This window comes from Penicillium vulpinum, assembly GCF_028829585.1.
Source record: "Penicillium vulpinum strain IBT 29486 chromosome Unknown utg000001l_segment0_segment0, whole genome shotgun sequence".
Classification (NCBI taxonomy): domain Eukaryota; kingdom Fungi; phylum Ascomycota; class Eurotiomycetes; order Eurotiales; family Aspergillaceae; genus Penicillium; species Penicillium vulpinum.
Genome location: NW_026643241.1, coordinates 8012438 through 8038814, shown reverse-complemented (window position 1 = coordinate 8038814; position 26377 = coordinate 8012438). Strand labels below are relative to the sequence as shown.

The window sequence follows — 26377 nt, the reverse complement described above, 5'->3', positions numbered from 1 at the left end:
ACTTATACCTAAAAAATCTCATCTTGACCGACACATCTCCCTCCCCTTTTTACATCCACCCTTCTACTTTATGAGCTTGTGCTGGGCCGGTCTCCCAGCCTCGCCCATTGCAACCCGACGTTGTGCGACACTTGGACGTTGGACCTCGACGTGAACCTTCCAACTCTTCCAACTCGAAAGGAAACTACTTGGAACTGGTGGGACGAAAACCGTGTTAGTGTGTCAGTACGACGCCAAATTTCCCTGGCTCCTTGACCCTGTCTCGATTCTTATGGACATCGGAGAGTCAGCCAGCGGGGTGTTCGAGTCGTTCCTTACACGACAGAGCGGCTTGCCGTATGGCCATCTCTGTTCCCAACTCCTGTAGCCCAACGCGGCTGGCTTTTTTGGACGACAAAGGCGGAAACCCGCCAAAACAGAGCATGTGGCATCGGTTGGGTTTGCGAAAATTATGGCAGGGCCGCGACGATCGAGACACGTCTGCCGGGGAGAGTCAAGACGAGATTTCTCCCCGTCCTTCTTCTGACAACCCCCGCACCAAACAAGACAACTTGACACGTCGACTGTCGCGAAAAGTTGGTGTCGGTCTACCGCGAACCACGCCATTTAAGCGACAGAGCTCCGATCTTGAGCGACTGGCTCCTCGGGAACCTGATCACCGCCGTGCCCTCTCCGCCGACCGCCGCCCCTTGAGTTCCCATAGAAGTAGGTCTCCACCACCAACCGTGGGCCCCCGACAGTCCGCGCCCGAGGTTCAGTGGCTCGGCCCGGTGCCCACAACCACGGTCGATGACGCCCCCGAACCAAAATCCGAAACGAACGATGCCCATGAGATTAACGATATCTCCGAAAATTCGAACCCCTATCCCGGAATGACGACGGATACCTTCAACCCCCCAGAGGAGGACGAGGAGGAGGATTATGATGATGATCACCACACAATTGATCTGGATATGGAGCTGGAACAACGGTGGATTTTGAACCTGAGCATGCACTTCCGAGATGGATCAGAGCGGGAAAAATTCTTTGTGACGTACGCGGAAACACCGAATCGATGGCGCCGAGTCACCATTTCCTGCGATTATCACGATGCACCACCCTATTCACTGGAGCAGGAACTGAAGGAGCTGCGGTATCAGCGCGACAAGTGTGCACGGATATACGAATCGATTCGCGAGTCCCTTCTTGCGATCCAATTCTATGAAGGTGTCACGAACCTCAGGCTCGAGACGAGTGATGGCCGTTTACACGTTCATGTTACGGAGGATGTAAACGAAACGATTCCCTACCCGCCCATCTCCAGTATCAGGCATTTGGTTAACGCTCCTATCATCCCCGAAGACTCGTTGCACTTCGAATCGCATTTATCTGGCTTTGTTTACAAGATAACCCTGGATGGACGCTTTTATATCAAGAAAGAAATCCCGGGCCCAGACACTGTTGACGAGTTCCTCTACGAGATTAACGCTTTACATGCGCTGAAAGACCGTCCGAGCGTGATCCAGGTGGAAGGAATCGTGATCGATGAGTGGCGAGGTGTCGTCAAGGGCTTGCTAATTAGCTATGCAGAGAAGGGCGCATTGGTTGATATTCTGTACGAGCAACGCGGGAGAACGAGCTTTAGACGACGCGAGCGATGGGCAAAGCAGATTGTCCAGGGCCTCTGTGAGATCCACGAGTCAGGTTACGTGCAGGGTGATTTCACACTAGCGAACATTGTGGTGGATGCAGACGATAACGCCAAGATCATTGATATCAACCGCAGGGGATGCCCAGTGGGGTGGGAGCCCCCGGAAATTGCCGCCAAGATCGAGAGCAACCAGCGCATCTCCATGTATATTGGGGTCAAAACTGATCTCTTTCAATTGGGCATGACGCTGTGGGCATTGGCGATGGAGGAGGACGAACCTGAACGACAACCGCGACCTCTTCGACTGAGTGATGACGCGAAGATTCCAGACTATTACCGACGGATAGTGGATATCTGTTTAAGCCCGACTCCACGACATAGACTCTCTGCGAAGGAACTTCTTGCTATGTTCCCCCCGCTGCCGGAAGCACGGGTATCCACACCCATTCAGCTACTTGAGACTATTACCAACAATTCTAGACACTTGCCCATTCACAGCAACTGGGCTCAGTCCCAGGATGTTGGGCTTGGACTGACACCGCCAGGGGGCATGATAGAGCAAGACGACCATTGTTACCTCCAAAAGGAGTTTTCAGGAAATTCCTATCATGATCTGCAAAACCCCGTCTTCTCTGAAAACCACGACCTCGTCAAGCGATCGACAATAACTCTCGCAGAATCCAACGGAGACATGGGATTCCCATCTAAGCCGTCTTCTTCATCTACCTTGAATCACCACGAACCTCACAACCATGACGAGTACATGGACTTCTCCCGCCATTTCAATGATGGCTCATCGCCCTACCTAGCCTCTGACAGTCAGAACCCTGAAGCTACTCCAGTTTCTGAGACAAGGCCAATAGGCAGTGGCTTCCACAATCACCCAGGGGAACCACCAGCCTTCCAAAATGAGCCTGTCCATCTCAGAAATGTCCCCGTGGATAATCAGCAAGAGACAACCAATGAGCCGACTTATAATCATAATTCCCGAGCTTCGCTTGGTTCTGCAATCACTGCGCCTCTACTCCCGCCCTCAGTCAGCGAATCTCTTGTTGAGTCACAGAAACAGGAGGCTCTCAATCAACCAAGACCAGAGGCCGCCAATGACAACGGTGACCTCGAAACCTCGGCCTTACCCATCAACCCTACTTTACGTGACTCCGTTACATCAAGCAGCACTCAGGCTATCCCTTTTTCAACAACTTCATCTTCAATGAAGCATGTAAACAAGGACAGTGTGGACCAGCCACGTGCAAAGGCCGCCAATGATAAGGATGACCTTGAAACCTCATCTTTGCCCCTCAGCCCTACTTTCCGCGATTCGGGGTTTAGCGGCCTTCAGAGCGCCCCTCGGTTGACAAAGGCTTCTCCCATCGAGTCGCCAAAGCAAAAGTATGCAGATTTACCACGTGCAAACGTCGAAGTCAAACCTAAATTTACTGAACCATCGCCATCATCATCATGTCTGTCTCGCTCAGAACTACCTATCAGCCCTAATTTCCGTTCTTCTGAAAATTCCATCATGGGTACTACAATATTGCCGAACTCTTTGCCTGTTGAATCGTCAACGCAGGATAACCTGGATCAACCATGTGCAAAGGCTACCACCTATATCAAGCCCATACCCACGATACCATCAGATTCAACACCTTCACAATCTTTCCCGATATCGCCTATCAATTCTACCCTAGCTCGCTCTGGGCCTTCGGTCGAGCTTTCGGGCGCCTCTCGATCAGTGGAATCTTCTCCTATTGAACCTCCAAAACACACATGTGCAAGTTCAACATGCGCAGACGCCGATATTAAACCCAAATTTACTGAGCTATCGCCCTCAGTATCAAGTCTGGCCCGTTCAGAATTACCTATCAGTCCAGCATTCCGTTCTTCCAAGACCTCCATTGACACTCTAAATGGCCCCTCTCCAGAGGGTCCCTCTCCTATAGAACCGTCAAAGCCGGAGCACGCGATTGTGCCACGTGAGAACGATACCACACCCATATCACCGTCGACGCCATCTCGATTTTCTTCAATGCACATTTCGAGCCTCCGTCACACCGGGGCATCCATTGGCTCGCTAGATACACCATTCGCAACAAGTCCATCTGTCGTTGGAATTGGACTGCTAAGGCGGCCATGGGAAAAGCCATCTGCAAATAATGCTGGTGTCAGACCCGCGTCGACAATGCCATCAGGGTCAGCATCATCCTTCGGGAACTTTCAGACTTCAAGGATTTCAGAGAGTGCTATTTCACCAGCTAAAGCGTATCCCGTCGCATCCCAGAGGAAGCAATCTTTGGGCCAATCTGGCTCAAATATAGCCGATATCATGCCTGCGAAAACAACTGCATCGAACCCCAACGCAAATTTGCTTGGTTCGAGGCTGCCCATCAGCCCCGCCCATCCAAATTCAAAGCCCAATTCCACCCATTCCGAGGTCGATATGGCACGTGCTGTTCATGGCCCAGCTTCAAGTCAGACCAGGCCGAGCATTTCAAGCCAGGCACGTTTTTCCTCGAATCCAATATAGTCACCAATGTATCCCCCACGAACAACTTTGTGAAACCCTCATGGGAAATTCCACACCTCGAACCAACGCAAGGTCACTAATATTTCTACAAAACAATCTTGCTACATCGGCCGGCTACCTACGACGCCACGACCCATTTCTCCGAACGAGCCCCATATTCGGGGCCGAGCACTCGATACCCTTTTGATTTGCTCTGCTTGTACAGTTTATGCCTCGTCGTTTGCCTCGTGTTATTCAGCTTTTGGGAGCATTTACACCGATGGCGGGCGAACCCCTGGAGTCCTAAAAAGTCTTTTGTTTTTTTCTTTGCATTTTGGCGGATTTTAATTGGTTTTTTGTTCTGGTAGCTTTTCTTTTGTCTTCTCTATTTCTTTTGTGATGTCTTTTCCTTCTTTCATTGCTGTTTACTCTATGATTTATCTGTTCTCTCTTCAGCGGAGGCCCTCGTTCTGCGTTCTGGTGTTCTCACCCGGAAGTCGATGTATATTGATGGGATCTTTTTATACCTCTTCTTGTCTGACAGGGTTGTATTATTCTTCTTTTTCGTTATTTGGCAATGCAATTATTGGTTAGGACTAGCTTTCGCATTCTAACCGTAGATAGGTCCTATTATCTCCTTCTATGGAGCAATGCCTTCTTTTTGCTTGATCGTAGACAATGAAATCTCCTCATTTTGCCACAAGACAAGATTCAAAACTCTCCTGCCAAGGTTCTACACTTGACCCTAGTCCACGTCCAATCAGCACAATCTTGCACTGAAGTGGTTTAGAGTTATCCTCGGTATCTATGGGCTCCGCATCTCGAATCTCGAACACATCCCGCACGGCTTGGATGATCCTGCTTGTCCCGTCACTTAGGGTTAGTATCCCCTTTAACCGATGAACCTCAAAGTCTACGGGGTGTGGCTCGGATGAGATTGGTTTCGCAGGCGTAGGGAACGTTGTATCCCACAAAACAGAGCGCAACCAGGCATCCACGCAGTTGACCTGATCTGCTGCGATTGGAGGCGTAACGATTGCAGTGGTAGAGATTGCCTGGCTATAGTTAGAACCACGAGAGCATTCCCTGATTGCAACAAGCAGAAGACAGAAGACAATATACACATACCGGGTCCATATGGCTATGTCCCTTCTTACTGAAGTCCAAGTCTGCCAAGTGATCATAAGCATGCAAATCTAGTACAACGCCCTCAATCTGCGGCGTCCGGCTGTGATCCGTCACATGAATCTTAGCCACACTGTTGATAGAGGTAACACGATCTCGCACAGCCTCTAGTTCCTGGTCCGTAACTAAATCCGTTTTGTTGAGAATCACCACATCCGCATGTGATATCTGCATATGCGCCATAGACAGAACAGGGCCAGAACCATGGTCGTGGTGCACGTCGTGTGACTCGGCCTTCTCTTCAGGCGCCGGCTCGTCGAGCAAGCGCATGATGTTCTTTGCATCGACGAGAGTGACAATTCCATCTAGGTAAATAGAGCTGCCGAGTCCTTCGTCCATCCAGAAGATTGGCGCGATGTTGCCCGGGTCGGCAAGACCGGTTGTCTCCAGAAGGATGTAATCGAAGGTACCGCGACGTTCCATCAATGACTCGATAGCCATTACACCTGAATCTTTCACAGAGCAACATATGCAGCCATTGCCGACTTCCATCCACTCGGTCACTTCTTGCCCACCCTGGTTTACTGTCATTGGTTTTTCAATATCCATTGCTTTGTCATATAATGTCAGAATGTAAGTTTTTGGTCCCTTTGGTTGGACACCTTACAGTCACCAAATTCTAAAAATGCATTAGCAATGTAGATCATATCTCGCAGCCAGATGTAACAAACGAACCGTTCATGATCACGGCAATTTTCTTGCCGTGCTTCTCTGTCAGTATGTAGTTCAACAGGGTCGTTTTCCCCGCTCCCAGGTAGCCTGACCAGCGCATTAGTCTCATCTCATGACTTAAACAAATATGCATTCAATTATACCGGTAACAAGCGTGATGGGCACTCGAGCCGTTGGTTCTTCATCTACCGATGTTTGGCCTGTTGGCATTGCAGACGCATCGATAAGCTCCGGAGGAGCATCCTCATCTTCAAACATGTCAGACATATTGTTCGGATCTTTGAATGTTGCGTAAGTATATAGAAGAACGCAGAGTCTGAAGAAACAGAAAGCTCTTAGATGCGGCGGATGACGTTGCTTCCCAAAATAGAAATTAGGGCACAGGGCTCGGGCGGTCAGCCGTTGTTATGTTGATGGCTGTTATCTTCAGCGTCTAGGTATGCTCTCAGCGTCTATGCTCTCAATACTTGTCCTTTGCTTTCAGTAAGACGGTTTAACAGGACGTCTAGGTACCATTCACTCTTTTCTTTGTTTCTCGGTTTCTCTCGTTCTATCTAGCGCCCTCTTCCTACTACCGTCATGACAACTGCGGGAGTCTCTCCGACAAGCTCCCCGCGGCTTCCCAGTCCTCCTCCATTTACTGAGGTTCAGATTGGACCTCAGTCTCCGTCAGTTGGCGAGCCCTTTAGCAAAGACGCAGACCTGCTTGGTGTTGCAATCGGAGGAAATGATGGCCCGACGCGCAGAATCCGGCCAGGGACCAGATCTGCCAACATGGCAGCTGCCCCGCCAGTGATTCCCCTTTCGCAGGTTAGTTGCTCTCTACTAGCTATTTTAGACGTTACTAATCAACGCAGATTAATTCTCCATCCCCGCTTCAAGAACACCTCAAATCCCAGTACTATGAGCTTGCAGCCCAGTACCCTAAACTTATGGAGAAGTACGATGTGCTTATGGAGGAGTACAATGAGCGGAAGCATAAAGCATCTGACGATGTTGACCTGAAGAGCGAGGTTACGAAAGAGCCGACAAAACCGGAGAGCGCCGCGGAAAAACTGACAGCACCCCCGATGGGAGTTGAGGATATACATTGGAAATACGAACTGTGCCGCTTCTTCACTATGGAAGCTAATCGTCTGGTGCAGGGCTTTCTGGACGAGAACCCGCCCTGCTCGGCACAGACTTGCCCTGAGATGCGAGTCGTCGAGTGGCAGTATATTTGCGCGGCGCATAGCGAACCACAACCTTGCTGCGCGATTGACTATTGCTGCCATACTCTGGATTGGGCCATGGATACTCTCACATCGGCAGATTTATTCCCTAGCAAGCTTAAGTTAAAATCTAAGGGTGCCGATAAATTGCCAGATATCTTTCGCCGCCTTTACCGCATCTTCGCGCACGCATGGTTCCGGCATCCTGCTGTGTTTTCGAAGGTAGAAAATGATGGCGGTCTGTACGTCTTTTTCAAGACCGTTTGTGTTCACTACGGTTTTGTTGGGGACTACACGATTCCCCTTAAGGCCGGAGGACCTGATGAAGTCGCAGCAGCCAAAAAGAAAAAAGAGGCCAAGGAAAGGAAGGAGCAAACCGAGAAAAAAAGCACACAAGGGAAAAGAAGCCGAGGAAAAACCTATCAACAGCAGCAGCCGTTTCACTATTCTACAGAAGGAAGGTGGAAACTCATTTGATACCACTGTGGAGAGTCAGGACCCGGCGCTCGTCACTGGCGCGACCGCCCGTCGCCACAAGCACAGCCCTTCAACTGGATCGCGTGTTAACACTATCGCAGAGGATTCGGAGGATTCGGAAGAGATTACACCATCGTCACTGCGTGAGTCCCTGAAGCAATCGCCCGAACCGCGACCTGTTTCTGTTTTGGGAATACAGACTAGACAGGAGGATGTGGGAAAATCTTCTGAAGAGTCGGTTGAAGAATCCCAGGAACAACCACCGCAAGAACCCTATGAGGAGCCGTCTGAAATTCCTGAAGACCAGGAAAAGAGTGAGCAGGCTGAGCAGACTGAGCAGAATGAGCAGGCTAGGGAACCAATCTCTGAAGAGTCGAGTACGAATACAGAATCGCCCATCGAGAAGTATGTAACTGAAGGCGATGAGAATAAAACTTCCCCCGAAGAGGCAACACAAGCCGAAGAGCCCGAAGCAAAGATCGAGGCGACACAAAAGCTTTCTGTTACCCCCGCAACCAAATACGAGTCAGAGAAAGAGGAGTCTTGATATCAGCACTCTTTCGTACCTTTCACGCCAATCTCACACTGATGATCATTGACTTTTTGTATCTTTCATTCTTCATGTTTCCTATTTGTTGTTACCCTTGCGGTCAGTGATGAGCAGCCAATTCTTTTCGAGGTTAACTATCGGATACTCTTTTTGTAATATAGTTCAGGATATTGTTTATGCCCAATGTCAATGATACCCATTCTCCTGTACTTTCTCGATACATTCATGGATAAAATAAAAGAGTTGAGTTTGTAGATCTTCTAAGATTCTGTACACTACCTACGTATTTACATGTAAATGTGTATGTACACATAACTTGGGCCTGTTTCCAAGATTGAAAGGAACCCAAGGTTATATGTATGTAGGTTGATAGAGGTCTTGATAAGCGCTTATCAACGGATGGGAAGAAAACCAACAGGACAACCTTCCCAAATTCACCAACATCACGTTCCAATTCCAAAATGTCAGCTCTCAAAGGCGCCACAGTACCAATCTACTTCGGTCCATTTGTGGTCACACCTCAGGTAAATCTACCCTTGACCCAGGCAATCCCCATATAGCACAGAACCAGTCACAGACACAAGGACAAGCATAAACATAACTAATCCCAATACACCAATCTAACTAACAACTGACTCTCAAATCTTCAGGTCTTCTACACAACCCCCTTAACCTTCGCCCTAGTAAACCTGAAACCAATCCTCCCAGGCCATGTCCTAGTCTCCCCACGGCGCGTCGTCCCCCGCGTCAAAGACCTCACGCCCGCCGAAACAAGCGACCTCTTCCTAACGGTGCGGCGAGTAGGCCGCATGGTCGAGCGCGTATATGGTGCTACGAGCTTGAACATTGCTGTTCAGGACGGCGCGCACGCTGGTCAGAGCGTGCCGCATGTTCATGCCCATATCATCCCGCGTAAGGCGGCGGATCTGGATCATGCCGGTGGCACGGATGCAGTTTATGACTTGCTTGATGGGGATGAGGGGGATTTGGGGAGGGTATTTAAGAATGCCATCCCAGCAGAAAGGGGTCGCCAGTCAACTGAGCCTGGGAATGAAAGTCCTGCGAATTTGGGGAGGAGGTCTAGGTTCCCAGTTGTAGATAATGACGCACGCAAACCTCGTGATGAGGAGGATATGATGGCCGAGGCTGAGATGTTGGCACGGGAGATGGAGAACGAGCCTCTTGATTAATTGGGTTAATGCCTTGGATATGAAGGTCCGTGGCAATTGTTTACTTGTGATTCTAATAGATAACAGATATGACAGTTTACCACTAATTAGGGCGCTCAAAGGAGTTCTGGACGGCCCCGCTGCTCAGGTCATTGGTGACCTCTTGATAGAATATTGGGAGGTTAGGAAGGAGGAATTGTCCCACGCCACGATAATTATCTGAAGGCCGTACATATCTAGGAAAATACTTTCAAAAGCCATCCATGACTTTGATGGTCTTACTCTTGAACATTAGTCGGTCATTCCTCCAATGCTCGGGAGAAAGAGGTCAGCGAGCCTATATACAGTCACCTCGTCCTAGACCAACAAATCAACAAAAACAGAGTCAAATAAGAATTTTACAACATGAATGAAAGCTAGTGCCTAACTTTTGTTGCGTTATACTACATATTTATACTAAACGCTTCATAGAAATCATGTATTCTCATAAATCGTCGTCTATGGTATCCAGAGTACTCAAAAAAAGAAAGGCAAAGATGAAAATAAAGAAAAAAACGCCGAAAATGCAATGGGTCTCTAAAACGATAAGCCCAGGGCATGCCAGATTCCCCCATCACCCATTTTCTGCAATTGCGCGCAAATCGCATGCAGATTTATGCTTTCTTCGGTCTCTCCTGAATGACCTCCGCAGCCCAGGCCTGAATCTCCGGCAACCGAATGCGCGAGGCGACGTGAGTGAACTCGGTGAGATCAACCTCATTAGAGCGCTCATACTCAACCATCTGCAACAACAGCTCCATCTTGTCGATATCGTGCACGAAGTGGGCCTCCAGAGTCTCGTCCTTCTCGTATTCCTCAAATACTTTCTTAATTTCCTCACCCGACAAGATGCCTCCGGGGACCTTGCCAAGGAGGGTCGTGGTGATGTAGTCCATAACGGAGGCTTCGCGACGAGCCTTCTCGGACTTGGTGATGTGGTAGTCGACTGGAGTGATATCGCCAACAAGCGCCTCGGCCATATCGTGGATCAAGGCCATCTTTGTGCAGTGCGGGATGTTGATCTTGGTTGCCAGAGACGGCGGGGCCATCATCGTCATGATCGACATGCGGTACATATGGTCAGCGATGGACTCGCCATTGATGCCGAAGCGGCGCCAGCCCTCGCGCTTGGTGGTCTTAAGGCGCTCAATCAAGTGAAAGAAGGGGACGGGTGACGTAGAATTCTCCTCTGGACGGTGCGGGAGCGTAGAGAGCACTACCGATATCAGCTTTGCGGGGTCTAAGAAGAGGGATTAGAGGCTTACCGGTCTCAGGTGTCCACGTAGAGTTATCGGACGCCATTGCTGATGTTGTTGAAGTAAGAGAGTGACTAAGAGGGAAAAAAAGAAACCCGTGGGCACAAGTAGAGAAGGCAACTAAAGAAATGAAAAACTAAAGAAAGAGAAACAACGAACGCGGGACTGATAGGCGCTGCAAACAATGCAAAACCTTCGTTATCTATGTTTATTCTCCGCCTGTTCACTAAAGTCCCCTTCGACACAGGATGGCTGCGACAAGGCCCGTTCGGCCGAAACCCCTGGATTGGCCGGGCCCCTCACATTTGGATGTGTTTATTCGCAATCTGAAGCTATTGCATCTGGATCAACGCGAGGATTGGCCCGGTATATCTCTCCGCACATTGACATCGACATCACAGAACCAACGACAACGAATCAGACTGATAGAATGGGCTCTTTACAACCTCTACACCATTTGGGATTCGGAGGGTGCCCAAAATGTACTGCGAACTAATTGTTAGCTTCTAATATTATGAAATTTGCTGACGTTTTCTGCAGAAACTCCGACCCTTCTTCCCTCCATTAGAGCCTCTACAGTCTGTCAACCTCCGCGCGGCGTTGTTTCGGTGTCTGGGCGAATTAAAGAAGAATGGCGATCTGGGAAGGGAGATTATCCTTCGCAAAACCATGCTGGATGATTGCAAAGGTGATAAATTTGAGGAGCTGCTTGCTGGCTTCTCTACCGCCGTTCTCCGTAGAGTTGTGGCGGTGTCTGCGGACGACATGCTTTGGAAGCCTACCATGAAACTTTCGACTGCCATAGCCATAACCCCAACCGACTATAAAAATCTCCTGCCGCTCATTCTTGCCCACCAGGTATCTCTCGGTTCTGTTGGAGAACGCCATATCCGAGTTCGAGATGCGTATCATCGGTTCTCACAGCTGCTAGACGATAAAATGGTCGAGTTTACTGAACGTGCAAATGAAGAATCAGCTGATTGCATGAACGATATGCAGAGCGACTCCGAGATCTTGATGCGTGAGCTACAAGCAAATTGGCTGGGCAGCGAGGAATGGGCCACTGCACTGCTCGAAGGCGGATCACAAAGCAGCACTGACGCTTTTCTGGAACTCCCTTTCTCAACGGCATGGATTCAGGCGACTGACTCAAACGTCGACGAGTTCAGCAGTGGGTTAAAGCAGGACCTAGTCCTTGATTTAGAGGCTCGGGTTCTACTCCAACGAAGTCGACTACGCAAGTGGCATGAATACAACAAGTCCCTCTCTAAGGAGAGAGACATTGATGAAATTAGCACAGCCTTACCTAAGGAATCACGTGTGCTATTCCGGGATCACCAGTCTCTCACAGTTGCTAGTATATCCAAAGCTGTTCGTCAGCCTGGGGATCGCGGGCGGACGTTGAAAGGGCCAGAGAAATATCTCTTATCCTCTGTAAATGAGGCCATATCCCGTATCAACGGCAAACCCCGCGTCAAGCCTGAAATATTTACCCCGGAGGTAAAAACGAGCAGCAAATTACAATTCAGAAGCTCGTCGGGCATCACCAGTTCACCATCAACAGAAGCAGAAGACTACCACGCCGCAGGTCATCTGTTAGGCCTGGAAACCCCAGAGCTCCACCCAGAATCAGAGCATATTCAACCCTCGTCTCCGGTTGTTCGGCTCTCCCCAAGCCTCCCCTCATCAGATAAGGAACCAGCCCCAGAACCCCTCAAGCACAACCACACCTTAGCCGAGCGCACGCGCAGATCGATGTCTCTCCTCCCACCCGTAGCCCATGAAGCATCCCGGCCACGCCGCAGACCCCGCCCGTCCTTCCCAGTCAACCAGTTCGTGACTCCGCGGAAGACCTCCGCGCACTCGGCTTGCTCGAGGGATGAGCTCTCACGCGCTTCGACGCCGCAGGATCAGCTCTTTGCGGAAGACGCTGAGTACGCGAGTGTCTTCAAGTCGCGACCACGCGTGGCGCTTAGTCCTATTTCGTCACCAGCTGTGCATGTCAGCCCTTCTTTTGAGGAGGAGAGTTTTGAATTAGATTGCGAGGACGGTGATGAGAGTGAGGGTTGTGAATGGGGGGATGTTGATTCGCCTTTGACTGGTCCGCGGTTGAGGGGCTAGGTTGTCAAAGTATAGATATATACCTGCACGTATCCAGCTACTCGGTTGAGCGTCAGGAATTGATAGTTTGAATTTTATAAATCCTCTCTCTGAGTCTTTGTATCCATGCTGAACATACTTTTAGGCGGGGGTGGGATTAAAGCATGTATAAGTAATCCTAACTATGTGGATTTCAGTCCCTTCTTACGGTGCGTACCCGCGTACCCGGCCCTTCGCTTCCGCCCCTAAACCCCTTGCGTGGTGAGGGGCGGAAGCGAAGGGCCGGGTAATATAATACTATTTGCTCACTTTGGCGTCGCATTATGTGGAAGAGCGTATATGATTAAAAATATAGCAGTGTCTGAATATATCTTGAGAGCAATCTATTCATGGAGGCCTTCGGTTGAGAAAACATTATCGTAGTGTACATATGTAGTTGGTATATAAAGTTAACCACGGAGTACCCACGGAGTTTATGTGATTGGGTAAAGAGTGTACGAGCCAAGGCTAGCGTCACACCAGGTGCTAGATCCTAGAAAAATTCCAAGTATCACAAGCTATTATCCAGATTTCATCCATGGCTAGTTGCAAGAAGCATCCGAGACATTTGTTTCAAGGTGAGAGCATTTGCTAGCTTCAATATAAATCGATGTCCATCATAGCCATACGAAATCAAATATCAAATAAAGTACTTAATTTCACAATCGTGATGGGCTTTGTATGAAATGAATAAAATTCTCCGGGATATATCTCGATAGCCAGACTTTGTGCGACTACCTAGTAGCTCAGTCTAGGTCATTGGCCTCTTTTGCAACTTCGTCCGACTCAAGGCCTATTGCTTTTGAACAAAGGTGCCAATGTTGGCAAACATACGGCAACAATCCCAACTGAGATCTCGATGAATGACCAGATTCCCGTAAAAACAATATTCCTGCCAGTATTGTTAGATTCCGTTCTCTAGGATCTATCTAAATGGAAGGATGCTCACAACTGGTGTCCCCATATTTTGTTTTGAGGATCACGACACACCGGACAATACCGAAAATACAAACACTGCATGTGTCAGTCACCACATACGAGTGCTGGTATGGTCTATATGAACACTTACATTCCTCCTAGAAAGAAAATTCCCATTACCTGAACCTTGCGCTTCGTTTCCATTTGCAATTGTATCACTGGTCGCACGGGCAAAGCCAATATAAGAACGTCTGTGATAACATTGACAATACTGTCAATCAATCTCGGTCAATATGAATCACTGACCTGGTGTGTGGCCTATACTCACGCTAGAAGCTTGAAGGCGAACCCTTTATCAATACAACTTCCTGGTTTTCCTGTCCACATCGAGAATAGGGGAATGCATTGCAAAGAAATCACAAAAATGACTGCTAAATTGTATGCAATGACTATTAGTCCTAGCACACAAGAGACTACATGCAGCCACTCCAGTTTGAATATTCGATGATAGAAGAGGAGAATGGAAATTTTCGTCAGCATCACAGTAATTGAGTAGCAAATTACTGAGACAATGTATTCCTGTTTTTCGCCAATTAACAAAGGTGCTCTCGATAAAAACTGTATGTCATGTTATATTCACCTGGATAAGGCTCTTCGGGCTCTTAAGAAAAATGATATGTCGGCCCTTGCCGTTATCGATTGCCAGTGCCACAATCGCTACATACGCGATCATACACAGCTATGTCACAGTTAGTGTGTTCTAAACGTAAGAATCCATGATGCAGACTGTAGCCAAGAATATCTCGTCCAGTCGTCAAAGCCGAACTTCGTTTGCGTGTGGAGTCGGCAGATAAGACGTGCAATCACAGCACTTAGTGCTAAAGTCAACCCACACACGTAGGCAGCGATCTCGTTGGGCCGTCTATCATCTTTTATATTGTAGCTCATAAGGTATGCAAATTGTTTGATAATCGATGATTGCGTAAGTTGGCTCAACTTGGTTAGCTACACTATCATAAACGTAAGGACCTAAAAGAACATCATATGGCACGATAGAGTTTAAAAAAAAGCCTACGGAGTAGTAATTATCACGTAGGGTGCCGAATAAATGGCATACTTGTAGCAGGTGTGATAAATAAATTTGTGAGGATCGAGGCATTGGGGGTCCTGTGAGATGCAGTATATAATTACTTCAACTTCCATGGGCAATAAAGATGACCTCGGGGTTATATGCAGGGTTCACCTTGTAAACAGGCTTGTGCAACCCTATTCAGGCTGCAGTTATTGATTGCAGAGACCTCATTCTTGTAAGCTCTCTAGACCATTTCCTAAATTTTGGGGTAAACTTTTATCCTCAACTATCGTTTTTCTTACGCCTAGATTTCCCAGAAAAGGATTGCCTGTTGTAATTAACTAGTACCATAACATTCTATCAAGGATCCCTCTATAATACCATTGGCTTCTTTACCAAAATACCTGGCCATACAAATTACGAGATGACTTGAACCAAATCAATCTTTTGTTTTGCCATACCAAGAGAATGGTTGGAACCGCATGGAAGGCGCTATCGGCTGAAGAATAGCTTGAAACGCAAACTCCATTGCAAGATCAATTGTTACACAGAGCCCCAAGATTTCAAACATCCCCTCGAATCCATCATCAGCCATCACCCACATTCCAATATTCCCTTTATGGGTATAACTGTCAAACCGCCTGTTACCTCAGGTGCCCAGCAGATCTCTATTTCCTTTGCTTGATAACATAGAGCGTTTAGGGGTAGTGAAACCAAAATTTATTAAAAGTTGTTTGACATAACGGGAGATACTTCGGCTGCTCATCCGTCCTTGATGCTCAGCTCAGATAACGGACTTACAATGTGCTTATAGTAGGCTGGTTCTTTTGAAGAGAAGCCATCAGGTCTCCATCAGAGAGCCTCGCATAGGGTTGATAGGGTTTAGCATTTTATACTATGCGTGGGTAGAGTTAGTGGGTTTCTACAAATAGCAGTATGGTGCTTTGTTCAAAGTTTATATTGACGACCCAAAAGAATTGACAGAAATGAAGATTTTACGGGATATCTCTCCAGGCTGCAATATAGAAGGAGTTGGGTAAAACAACCTGGATCTTCACCTCGACGCCCGCATTGAACGGTATCTTCACCACCCCGGCGTTTTCCTTGAATGCAGTGGCCTCGGGCATCTGCGTGGGTCCAGGCCTCATGGACAGATCTTGATGACTATTTATATAGTGTACCTAGTTGGGAACCAGATCTTCTCCTACATATTAGCTTCGCTTGTTCTTTCCACGATTATTATTGCGGTTTTTTTATGTAAGCATTGATGTAGGTACCTACCTAGGTAGGTAGGACACCTAAGAGGAGCAGATAGCTATAGATTAACAATACGCACTCGTACATCTCTCTAGGTTCATTTCTTGGAGGGAACGTCCGAAACGCCCCCTGCCGCTCCCTTTTTCCTTTTTATGCCTTGGTTGGTATAATGCTGATTTGCGAGTGCTTAATCGACCCGTATGCCAAATAGCATACAGCCTTGAGCATTTCTCTCTTCAAAAGGTAACTACATATATAGATACCCCTCCACTCCTCTCCTCCTTTTCTCTCTTCCTCTCTTGGTCCCTCTCTTTCTATAGGAATCTTACTTCCTGTTTCCCCATATGGATTATCCATAAAGTAGCGACTTTGAGACCTCTGGATATTATTTTTAACTAGCATATTCTTAGTACCTAGATTTCAGTGTTTATGCCTGATTGTAGTCACTGCTTGTTTGTTTGTTTGTTTGTGAGGCGAAGGCTTCCCCCGAGCTCCTTCCTCCCTCTTTCTTCTTTATTCTTTTTTCTTCTGTTCCTCTATTATTTGGTCCTTTCCAGGTGTTAAGCTACGCTCTAAAATAAAATTGAAAACAAAGCAATTGATTGAGGAGAAAGAAACTATCTGTATATCAGGACCAAATCTATCTGGGGTAGTGTATGGCTGGGCAGCAATAAGGCATCCAGACAACAGCACAAAATTAAGTGACCCTACACCCGGAGGGAACTAGGTCTCTTGTCAAGGGCCGGGTAGTAGCTTGCAAGCAAATTCTTGGTGAATTCTTTTCCTGATACTGAGCCCTCCCATTGAGACATCTCTATCACCTTAGCTTTCCCCTTTAATGCAGTGGCCTGTTGTGCGTTTTCGGCATTGGCATCAGCCCCGTCATTAAGTAGCATCGACACTATTTCGGCGCTCTCTATTGACACAGCAGCCTGCAAGGCACTGCCGTATTGTCCACCCTGAATATTGGCACCGGCCCCCTCGTCAAGTAGCACCCGCACTGCGTCGACGCTCCCCATTGACGCAGCGGCCTGTAGGGCGTTGCCGTAATGCCCACCCTGAATATTGACATCGGCCCCCTTGTCGAGCAGGATTTGCATCACATCATCGCTCCTAGTTGATGCGGCGGCCTGTAGTGCGCTTCCGTATTCACCACCCTGGGCATTGACATTGGCCCCCTTATTGAGCAGCATCTCCACGACTTCGGCGCTTCTGTTAAATGCAGCGGCCTGTAGAGCGCTGCCGTACTCACCACCTTGGGCATTGACATTGGCCCCCTTATCTAGCAGCATTCCCACCACTTCGACACTCTTGTTAAATGCAGCGGCCTGTAGGGCGTTGCCGTATCTACCACCCTGGGCATTGACATCAGCCCCTTTATCTAGCAGCATCTCCACCACTTCGGCGCTCCTCGCGTATGCAGCGGCTTGTAGGGCGTTGCCGTATTCACCACCTTGGGCATTCACATCGGCTCTCTTGTAGAGCAGCATCTCCACCACTTCGGCGCTCCCCACGTATGCAGCGGCTTGTAGGGCATTGCCATATTCACCACCTTGGGCATTAACATCGGCCCCCTTGTCGAATAACATTTCCACCACTTCGGCGCTTCCCGCAAATGCAGCGGCCTGTAGGGCATTGCAGTATTGACCACCCTGGGTGTTGACATCTGCCCCGTTTTGAATCAACAAGTTCACTAAGTCTGCCTGGCCGGTTGATGAAGCAGCCTGTAGCACATTTCCGGCTTTTTTTGATCTTGTGCCGGTGTTGGTTTCCTCAAGCAGAAGCCATTCAACAAATTCCACATGTCCATATCTCGCTGCTTCCTCTAATGGCGTTGTTCCAAAGATACCCCAGGTACCCGAAGTATCCCAGGTACTCTTTCTGTCATTTGCGCCCCTTCCCTTGAGCATCTGAGCCACTTCTGTATGACCCCATCTCGCTGCTAAATGAAAAGCTGACTGTCCCATGATATTGGTCTGATTGATGTTCTCATTGTTTTGGATTAGAAAATCTATAACCTCAACCATGTTGGCAGCTGCCGCCATATGGAGCAGCGTCGTTCCGCGTTGGTACTTCTCATCATAGACTGATGACCTCAGTACCATGTGGATATTGAGCCATTGGCTAAAAAAAGCCTGTAGTGTTTGCATTTCATCATGTATAACATTGAAATGAGAGCAGTTGAGAAGATTGGCGGTCGTACGAGAGCGCCCGGCCTTTTTTGCATGCACGAAAAGATTCAAGGTCGCATATTGAAGAAATTGTCGATTGCCAATCAACTGGACTTTGTCACATTTAGGATAGGACTTGCTTACTGAACTGACTTGCTCAAGGTAGACAGGTGTACCTCGTCTGCCACGACAGCGCGGTGACACCTCTCTGTTAAGATAGATCAAACATGACTGGTAAAGCGTTGCATGGCATTCAAGCATCATTTCTTTTCCGTTGCATGGTGGCTTAGTGATGGATGTATGGCCGTCATGAGCAAGTGAACGCAAGTGAATGAGTCCCTTGTCACGTAAAAATTCATCGACTGTTTGGTGGACTACCTGTATAACATCATCGCCGCGGATTGATGTGATTTCGGCCAATCCACCGGAAAGCGCCTTGATCCTGCGCATCATATCATCGTCTGACTTGACAAATTTGCTTATCTGCTCCCATGGCTGGGTTGATGTTATCGTGGCATTTTTTGTAGCCAACGCATATCGCATTTCTCTCAAAGTGAGGGGTCGTTCAGCCGCACATATCCACTGAAAGAATAAGAAAACCTCCTGCTCATCCTCTATAGCCGTTATCTGGTCCATTATTACCAGATACATTTCTTTGAGCTCTTCTGGGACCTCCTTTACCCATTCATGGATACTTTCAGCACAGTGACCATGACGAACTTTACGCTGGATATGGGGCATGATGATATGGACCCATTGGAACACACCATTTGCCTGCTTTGCCAGTTCATTTGTCAATTTCTGCCAAACATGTTGGTCACGAAGTCGATTAGGGAATTTGTCCTTGATGTAGGAGGAAATGTCCTCGTAATTGTGATGTTCGACTGTTATCTCAGTCGCCTCGTCACTGTCCACAATTGGATAGTGTCGGCACGAGAAGCATATTTTGAGGGTAACCTTGTCACGGCCCGCAGATTTATTAAGCTTGTGGAGATACTCAGCCAGCTCCTGAGCAGGGATCTCGCCGGTCTCGTCCAAAGCATCCACGAAAATAGTCACATGCTGACGAGTCGCTGAATCCAGTATTGCCTTTTTTAGTAAATCCTCCAACTCCTCTTTTGCCCATTTCAAATTGCATTTGTCACTCCCAAACTTCTCGCATCTTCTTTTGTATGCCGCACGCACCGAAGGACGTATGGCCGCATCGTTGAGAAAGAGTTGGTTGAGCAACGATCTGAGCATCCCAAGGGGTGTTTTTTGCAGGGCGGTGCCACCGGCGGTAAAGAAAAATTCGAGCTGAATTCCTTGGCTCTTGCCTTGCGATTCCTGAAATTTGTTGTACAGAAACGACATCAGTGTTGATTTGCCGGCTCCTGGCTTGCCCTTGATCCACATCAAGGCCTGAGAGCTGTTCATCCAGGAATTGTACTTTTCGAGCCCCAAAATCCACTGGCAAGTATTTTCATGGCATCTTTGAATGCCTTCTCGCCGTTGGAGCATCTCGGGAAATGCTAGTGACCCAAGGATATCTGCCACTGCGATTAATAATCTCCTCCCTGACTACCTAGGTAGATAGGTATCCGGGGCAGTGCGAACCATTATCCATCTTTTTTTGCTCTAAAATATGTCAGTATTATTGATGGTATGTATCAAGAGGCTGCACGCATAGGTTGCATTGCATTGTAAGGTCAGACTGACCTTCTTCTTGTTCAAGCTCAGGGTCCACATGGTTGCCGGATATATTGACTGCAAATTTCAGTTAGGAAAGGCATTGTCTCTAGCTTGCCTTCGGTCTTATTACCTATGCAATCGTTGTACTGTGCCCCGTTGGAGTTATTGTTGTATTGGTTTTTGCCGTTGATATTGGCGTTCTGCACTCCATGGCCACGGTTGTCGAAATTGATTCCTGAAAATGGTTGTGGACCCATTATGGCCACAAATAATGTGCTTGATTATAGAAATCTCAACACAATAAAATCCTAGGCTATAGCAGGTATATTATAATTTAGGAAATGCCTGGATTGGACCAGCGGGAGGTTGTGCGTATAGGGACATCATATGTACATATTATAATAAGCGCCCGTGAGGGGTCATAACACGCTAGTCGTGTAGAATAGATTAAACCGAAAATGCTGCTTTGAATAGAAGTGTTTTCATTTAGCTAACGTTTCGCTTTGGAACCCCCTGTGTACCTCCCCCCTCGCCCCCTCACTCACAACAGCTGTGGCGGTTGTGACCGGAAATTGGGGGCTCAGCTGGTAGCATAGAACCAGTCTATCCTGCTGCCTTGGCGTTCTTGCCAACGCTGTACAGACCAAAATTTCAAAGATAGACCCTGGAGTTTCGGATTCAATATAAGCATAGTTGGCGCCCACGATCATCATTTGCAAATAGAGTGCCAAAATAGACAGCCAAAGAGAAAGATTGGTTAATCACCAAGTTGGCAAAAGAGGTACCTTCGAGAGACCAAAACGACAATAATACACAAGCGCTTTCGTGATCAGGGTAAATGCCGATGAAACCCTCCATGTCAACCTAAATAAGCAATCACAAAAGAGTGATATCTGCCCGTCGCAATTTCACTCATTGATGGACCAACCATCATGACCCTCTTATCATGCATGATTTAATGGGCTGAGGCCTAGTTGAAGTACAAGCCTCACGGCTTCAGCTCCTATTATTGGTAATCAACTCACTTGCTGCCCAAAAGGAAGATTCTTCCTGATTTGCTAATGACCAACAGGATCAACAGGATCAACTCGACTCTTTTCTCCATAAGCCGACAATGTGCTCTTGAGCCAGTGACCCTGCAAAATAACCCCAAATGTTGTTTCCTGGTCGGTCGTCAAATTCCTTGGTTGCTACTCCGTACGCTTCGGTGAGATATGTGTCTTTCCCCAGCGCTGACCTATCTCCTTCCCCCTCTCTTCCCTCTTTTCCAATTATGTAGCCCAGTTTTGTATCCAATGATAGGGCCTCTTTCTGAGTAGATTTTTAGCAGGGGTCAACTTCTAATACCAAGCTTTTATTCAAGTTATTTTAGCACGCTCAAACTGGCTCAGTTGTCCTGTCTAGGCAGAATAAATAAAAATGACTGCTTTTGAATTCTTTCCTCAGAGGGGCTAGTAACAGACTGAACTTCCAACAATAAGGCTAAGCTTTTAAATTCCAGCAAATTTAACAGGAATTATCTTAAAAAAATTCCACGGTGAATATCATCAATGGGGTTGTTGCGAAGAAAGCTGGAAGCCGTAGATGGGGCCATGGAACATACTCCCACTGCCGAAAGTGTTATATTGGACAGCTGAACCATTGTTCGTGGTTATCAAACCGTTCGCATAGTTGTTAAACACAGATGGCGAGCTTTCTACTACCGTCGAATCATTGTTCTCGCCTGTTCCAGTATCTGACCCCGGATCATCACTTAGACACGTTAGTTGACATATTTAGAAAGATACACTGGGTCGCTCTGTAACACACCTGTTTTCACTCATCCATCTCTGGAGTTCACCAAGCAAACTTTTGTATCCGTTGTCTTCCTTGGAGGCAAATTTCACCATGTCACTATGATTGGCATGGATACTGATGGAGTTATACCCATCTAGAGTCGCCGATTCTGTGCACACCACTTTCCTGCCTATAGACAGAGGCAATTCCTCGTAAAAGCATGTCACTTTGATATTATCACATCCACGCAGCATGTTCATAAAGTCAAGCTGGACGGAGTTGAGCAATTCACTCTTAGTCTCCAGCACCTTTATCAACTGATTGGTAGACTTCACAATCCCCAAAGCTGAAACGCTAATTTTTGTCCAATCAGCCATCCAAGAGCCCTTGTGAGGCGTTCCCATGAATAAGATACCCTTTAAGGAAGTAAACAGTTCCCGGAGATGAGTGTCCGGGTGAACTCGGGAGAGGTTTATAGCTAACTTGCAGACAAGACCGCCTAAGCTATGTGTGACAAAAATCAAAGGTCTTGATGATGCGTTGCAAGAGGCTCTATCTGTCGTCAAGTTATTCAAGAGATTTGTGGCGTGATCCCTCAACCGATTCGATGATACGACGGACTTTCGCAAAACATAGGCATCGTAGCCGTAAGTCAATATCCGAGCTCGAGCACTGAGATCAACAGGTAAAAATTCCTGTGGCCATGGAGTTGGTTGTTTATTTGCAGTCCAAGTAGTTCGTCGATCTCCGGTCAAACCATGGATAAAACAAATATCAAAGGATGCTTCGGGGCAGTCGTATAAGACTTCAACCCCATCCGGAAATGAAGGGACTGGCGGGGGTTTATGCGACCCTACGCTAGTCGTGGCATTGTGGGGGACTTTGTGGCGTTTGAACCACGAACGGCCAAGTTCAGGCATACTAGAACATGAGATAGACCGGCTTGAAGAGTTCCGATCGCAAGATTTTTTGAGTCGACCGAAATTAGTTCTCAAATTGACTCGAAAAGGGCTAGTGTGATTGTTTGTGTTCGGCTAGACTAGAATGAAATTGAATTGATTAGGAAAGAGGGGAAGTTTGGAAAAGACTCGTGTATGGGCCAGATCAATAAATCCCCTGCCATGTCATACTCGCATATTATTTTCAGTCGATTGGTCAACAGTTGCCCACTTCAGATACTTAAGCGAAACAGAGAAGTTCATGGCTTGTTGTAATAATAATAGCACGGGGCATGCATGAGTCCTGTCTGAGCCCCCTTCATCGAGGTTAGCGGCGGGGTATCTATCAAGTATTAAGATACCTCCCATTTCATGTACTTGGGATCTTTTATAAAATTGATACCCTATGGAATACAGGTTATATCCCATCCTCCAACCATCTCAAGTCTTTGCACTACAAATTACTTATTCTGGAAGCTTCTATCCTGTCATGTCATTCGCCGACCCTACACACAGCCGCATTTTGGCTGAGACTATCAACGCCCTCGAAAAGGCAGAGAGAAACAGTCTTGATCCAAATGGAAGAGACACTCCCCCTATTTTTCGCGAAACAGCCAAACACATCCCGTCCCTCCTGGCCTACTTCGGAAAATGCAAGCAACAGCTTAATGAAACTATGATGACCGAAGAGCTCCCTCAATCAACGATTGACGCTATGGAAATTTGCGAGGGGAACGCTACCCGCGTAAATGAGATCTTCTCAGGTGTTGTGGGAAGTTCAAATGCAGTGGAACAGTACCGGAAGGTTGCACGAGGAGACCAATTAGAAGTTTTAATGAAGGAAATCCTTGAGAATGCGATTAAAATTTCGGAGATCAGACAACTTGCTGTCATAAGGGGTGTGGAGGTTCAAAAGCTCAGCACTGCTTTAGGTCGGTTTACTGAGATGTCTGCGTCGTCACCTGAAGTCCAGTCGCCGTATTCTTTCTACAACTCTGGAAATGGGCATCAAAATATCAACACTAGCACGGGGCACCAGTACAACAACTCTGGACCCGGAAATATGTTTACTGGTGTGATTCACGGTTTCCAGATGTCCAAATAATACGTGGGAACCAAAACTGTTGTTCGATCACAGTAAGCCCTATATATAACGAATGCATATACATATAACAAATGCCGGAACGCGTGTATAATGAGCCTAAATAGTTGTTATAATCAATTTATTATATCAATCACATTTTTTTAGCCATAACACAAAGTTCGTTGTCTGCTTATCTCCCTCATAAAATTCGCTATGTATCTCGAGGCTAGGTCAGCTGGTCTTAGTCAACTTGGAAAATCCATTGATCGTCTCCTATGGAATAGGTAAATCCTTCCTCAATGTTAGAAATTGCAGTTCCGTCTCATTTATTATCATGCCATTGGTGTTGTTTCAAATATAGCAGTAATTAACCGCCAGCTACAAAATTAGCGCCGCAGATGCAGCTTGCTTTTACTTATGCAGTGTACTTCACAAAATCTGCACCATGTTGCATCGCAGGTTTTTTTTCCCTCCAATTGCATATAATCCTTTTTCTATTGTCGGAAATCGACATGTTGTTGTTTCTATATGATTTATAGAAAGTGAGCCCATAAAATATGGGCTCTTTTTCCAAGATGAAGGTAATATATAACTCTAGCATTGAACCTTGCTACGACCAATGATTTTTATATTTTTCTATTCACCTTGCTCCACCATTGGTATTATCTCAATCCTTCAAATAATCATTTACTAGTAGGATCGTTCGAATCACGTATATACAGCATATATATTTATATTAAGCTACAGAATAAGCTTGAGGTTAAACCTTATCAAGACTTCAGAGTAACATTGAAAACCTTAAAACGAATGCACATGAACAAGAGATAAATAGCTCCTAGACAGACATACTGATAGTCAATCAATAATTGATACAACAGTTGAGTAGAATTCCACAGAAAGAAATATCAGCATACATGGCGAGTGTGGAAATATGTTTGTGGAAGAAAGAGGGCCTAGGCATATATCTTTTATGGCCTGAGGTCATGTTCATGCCGGGAACGGACCACGTGGACCTGCCAGGAATGTTCAACTAAAAATGCACATATTGCACCTTCACCTAGGCAAGCTGGTATATCTAGCAGTCAAGGAGATCCTGCTACTGCTGTCGCTATAGAGCAGAAATTAAGTGAATCTAGAGGAGGAAATTAGGTTCTCTATATGATGCTTCTAGAAATTATAGCGAGGTCTTAGAGTGCTAAGAGCAGGAGTGTGGCTACGGCACAATACTAAAGGCTAAATCGGCAAGAGATTCTTCGGTGCCAACTTCTATGACATATCCAGTCTGTGCAATGTTCTTTCAAGGCAACTTGTCCAGCCCAGTCCCTCCCTTCATTACCCGGTCCTATGCGACATAGTATATCAGTAATCAATTTATGCCAAAGAGAAATGGATAATGGAAGAACACAGGGCCACTCACTAAAACGGTTGTCGGCATATACTTAGATGTAAATTTCACCATGGAAGCCATCGCGCCATGCCACACTGGTCCCGACGCTCCTCCAAAGATATCCTTGACAACCTCGCGAGCAAATTCCGCCGGCGCGCTCCTACTCGAGACATCTTTTCCGACGCCGCGTAGTTGAATATCCGAGAGTGCCTTCTGGTAAAGTGAGTTTTCTGGCAGGGTCAGGTCAGAATGCGACATAATATTTGTGGCGACGGCTCCGGTGACCAGGGAAATAACCCGGATGTTGAAAGGCTGCAGTTCCAACCGGAGAGTCTCGCTCCAAGACATTAGAGCGGCCTTTGAGGCGTTGTAGACACCTGATGCGAAGTGTCAGCAAGTCATTTCGGATATTTTATATCACAACCGCTGGGTGGAGAATACCTACTCATCCAGGGGGCGTACAAGAAGCCCGATATGGAGCAAACGTTCACGAGGGTACTGCCATTCTTGGCAGCCTGAAGCAACGGCATGAAAGCCTGGGTGACAGCGATGACACCCCAGAAATTCACATCGAAAAGACGCTTGGCCTCATCTATGGAGGTATCTATGGCAGGATAGATGAGAGATTGCCCGGCGTTATTGATGAGAATATCGAGAGAGTCACCACGCGAAGACAAATCCTGGCGGACAGTATCGATGGCAGCGGCAATGCTGGTCAGGTCAGCGACGTCGAGGGTAACAAGAGTAACATTGGGTAGTTTTGCAAGGTGACTCATTTTGGCTGGAGAGCGGGCTGTTGCGTAAACCCTCAGCCCTTGAGCGTGGAGTTCCTCCACCAGGGCCGAGCCAATGCCTCCAGCGCTACAACCGGTGACGAGGGCACAACGGGGCATTGTTAGATTAGTGATGAGAAGAAAGAAAGATAGAGGTGGAAGAGAGGCGGAAAGAGGCGATTTTAAAAAAACTCTTTTCTTTCTTTGTTTTTCTTGCCCTCTGTCGCTCAAAATGGAAAGTTCCGGAGTCGAGGAGAGCAAAGAAGCTGCTTTTCGTTTGCAACTACTCCATAGCAAGCCCCTCACGCTGCTCGATGCCAGGTAGAATGGGTTTTCCAGTTTCCAAACAACCTGCAATTCAAAAATTGCGGGTCACTCCTGAGAGAAGTCATTATTTGTGTCTGCGTGTGCTTGGTGTGTGGATGGAGTCTAATGATCTACAAGACAACCAGCATTGAATTCAACATCAAATATAAGATTGCCCGACCGGATCAGA

At 47.2% G+C, this 26377-nt stretch overlaps 10 protein-coding genes across 10 annotated transcripts; 5 read left to right on the top strand and 5 right to left on the bottom strand.

Annotated features, from left to right (window-relative positions):
- Positions 1-338: 338 nt before the first annotated feature.
- On the top strand, positions 339-4157 carry N7479_002879 (protein kinase family protein; the record flags this gene model as incomplete). The annotated part of the gene is made up of 1 exon (XM_057250576.1): positions 339-4157. The coding sequence occupies one exon, from the start codon at positions 339-341 to the stop codon at positions 4155-4157; it is 3819 nt and encodes a 1272-aa protein (XP_057115008.1).
- Positions 4158-4825: 668 nt separating this feature from the next.
- On the bottom strand, positions 4826-6260 carry N7479_002878 (CobW family GTP-binding protein; the record flags this gene model as incomplete). The annotated part of the gene is made up of 5 exons (XM_057250575.1): positions 4826-5191; positions 5265-5872; positions 5929-5940; positions 5997-6080; positions 6137-6260. 5 exons carry the CDS (start codon positions 6258-6260, stop codon positions 4826-4828), a joined length of 1194 nt encoding a protein of 397 aa, XP_057115007.1.
- A 291-nt stretch (positions 6261-6551) lies between these two features.
- On the top strand, positions 6552-8228 carry N7479_002877 (Mob1 family protein; the record flags this gene model as incomplete). The annotated part of the gene is given in 3 exon segments (XM_057250574.1): positions 6552-6803; positions 6851-7446; positions 7463-8228. Coding segments are annotated over 3 exon segments (1614 nt in total), but the record flags the coding sequence as incomplete, so codon positions are not given.
- Positions 8229-8692: 464 nt separating this feature from the next.
- On the top strand, positions 8693-9421 carry N7479_002876 (HIT family protein; the record flags this gene model as incomplete). Its single annotated transcript, XM_057250573.1, has 2 exons — positions 8693-8755; positions 8882-9421. 2 exons carry the CDS (start codon positions 8693-8695, stop codon positions 9419-9421), a joined length of 603 nt encoding a protein of 200 aa, XP_057115005.1.
- A 632-nt stretch (positions 9422-10053) lies between these two features.
- N7479_002875 (HD domain-containing protein) lies at positions 10054-10741 on the bottom strand (the record flags this gene model as incomplete). Its single annotated transcript, XM_057250572.1, has 2 exons — positions 10054-10655; positions 10705-10741. The coding sequence occupies 2 exons, from the start codon at positions 10739-10741 to the stop codon at positions 10054-10056; spliced, it is 639 nt and encodes a 212-aa protein (XP_057115004.1).
- Positions 10742-10943: 202 nt separating this feature from the next.
- Positions 10944-12816, top strand: N7479_002874 (uncharacterized protein; the record flags this gene model as incomplete). Its single annotated transcript, XM_057250571.1, has 2 exons — positions 10944-11177; positions 11236-12816. The coding sequence occupies 2 exons, from the start codon at positions 10944-10946 to the stop codon at positions 12814-12816; spliced, it is 1815 nt and encodes a 604-aa protein (XP_057115003.1).
- Positions 12817-16788: 3972 nt separating this feature from the next.
- On the bottom strand, positions 16789-20180 carry N7479_002873 (ankyrin repeat domain-containing protein; the record flags this gene model as incomplete). Its single annotated transcript, XM_057250570.1, has 4 exons — positions 16789-19781; positions 19849-19869; positions 19951-19998; positions 20054-20180. 4 exons carry the CDS (start codon positions 20178-20180, stop codon positions 16789-16791), a joined length of 3189 nt encoding a protein of 1062 aa, XP_057115002.1.
- A 1290-nt stretch (positions 20181-21470) lies between these two features.
- On the bottom strand, positions 21471-22619 carry N7479_002872 (uncharacterized protein; the record flags this gene model as incomplete). Its single annotated transcript, XM_057250569.1, has 2 exons — positions 21471-21675; positions 21733-22619. The coding sequence occupies 2 exons, from the start codon at positions 22617-22619 to the stop codon at positions 21471-21473; spliced, it is 1092 nt and encodes a 363-aa protein (XP_057115001.1).
- A 508-nt stretch (positions 22620-23127) lies between these two features.
- N7479_002871 (uncharacterized protein) lies at positions 23128-23742 on the top strand (the record flags this gene model as incomplete). Its single annotated transcript, XM_057250568.1, has 1 exon — positions 23128-23742. The coding sequence occupies one exon, from the start codon at positions 23128-23130 to the stop codon at positions 23740-23742; it is 615 nt and encodes a 204-aa protein (XP_057115000.1).
- A 1276-nt stretch (positions 23743-25018) lies between these two features.
- Positions 25019-26001, bottom strand: N7479_002870 (SDR family oxidoreductase; the record flags this gene model as incomplete). Its single annotated transcript, XM_057250567.1, has 3 exons — positions 25019-25063; positions 25139-25485; positions 25554-26001. The coding sequence occupies 3 exons, from the start codon at positions 25999-26001 to the stop codon at positions 25019-25021; spliced, it is 840 nt and encodes a 279-aa protein (XP_057114999.1).
- Between the last annotated feature and the right edge of the window lie 376 nt (positions 26002-26377).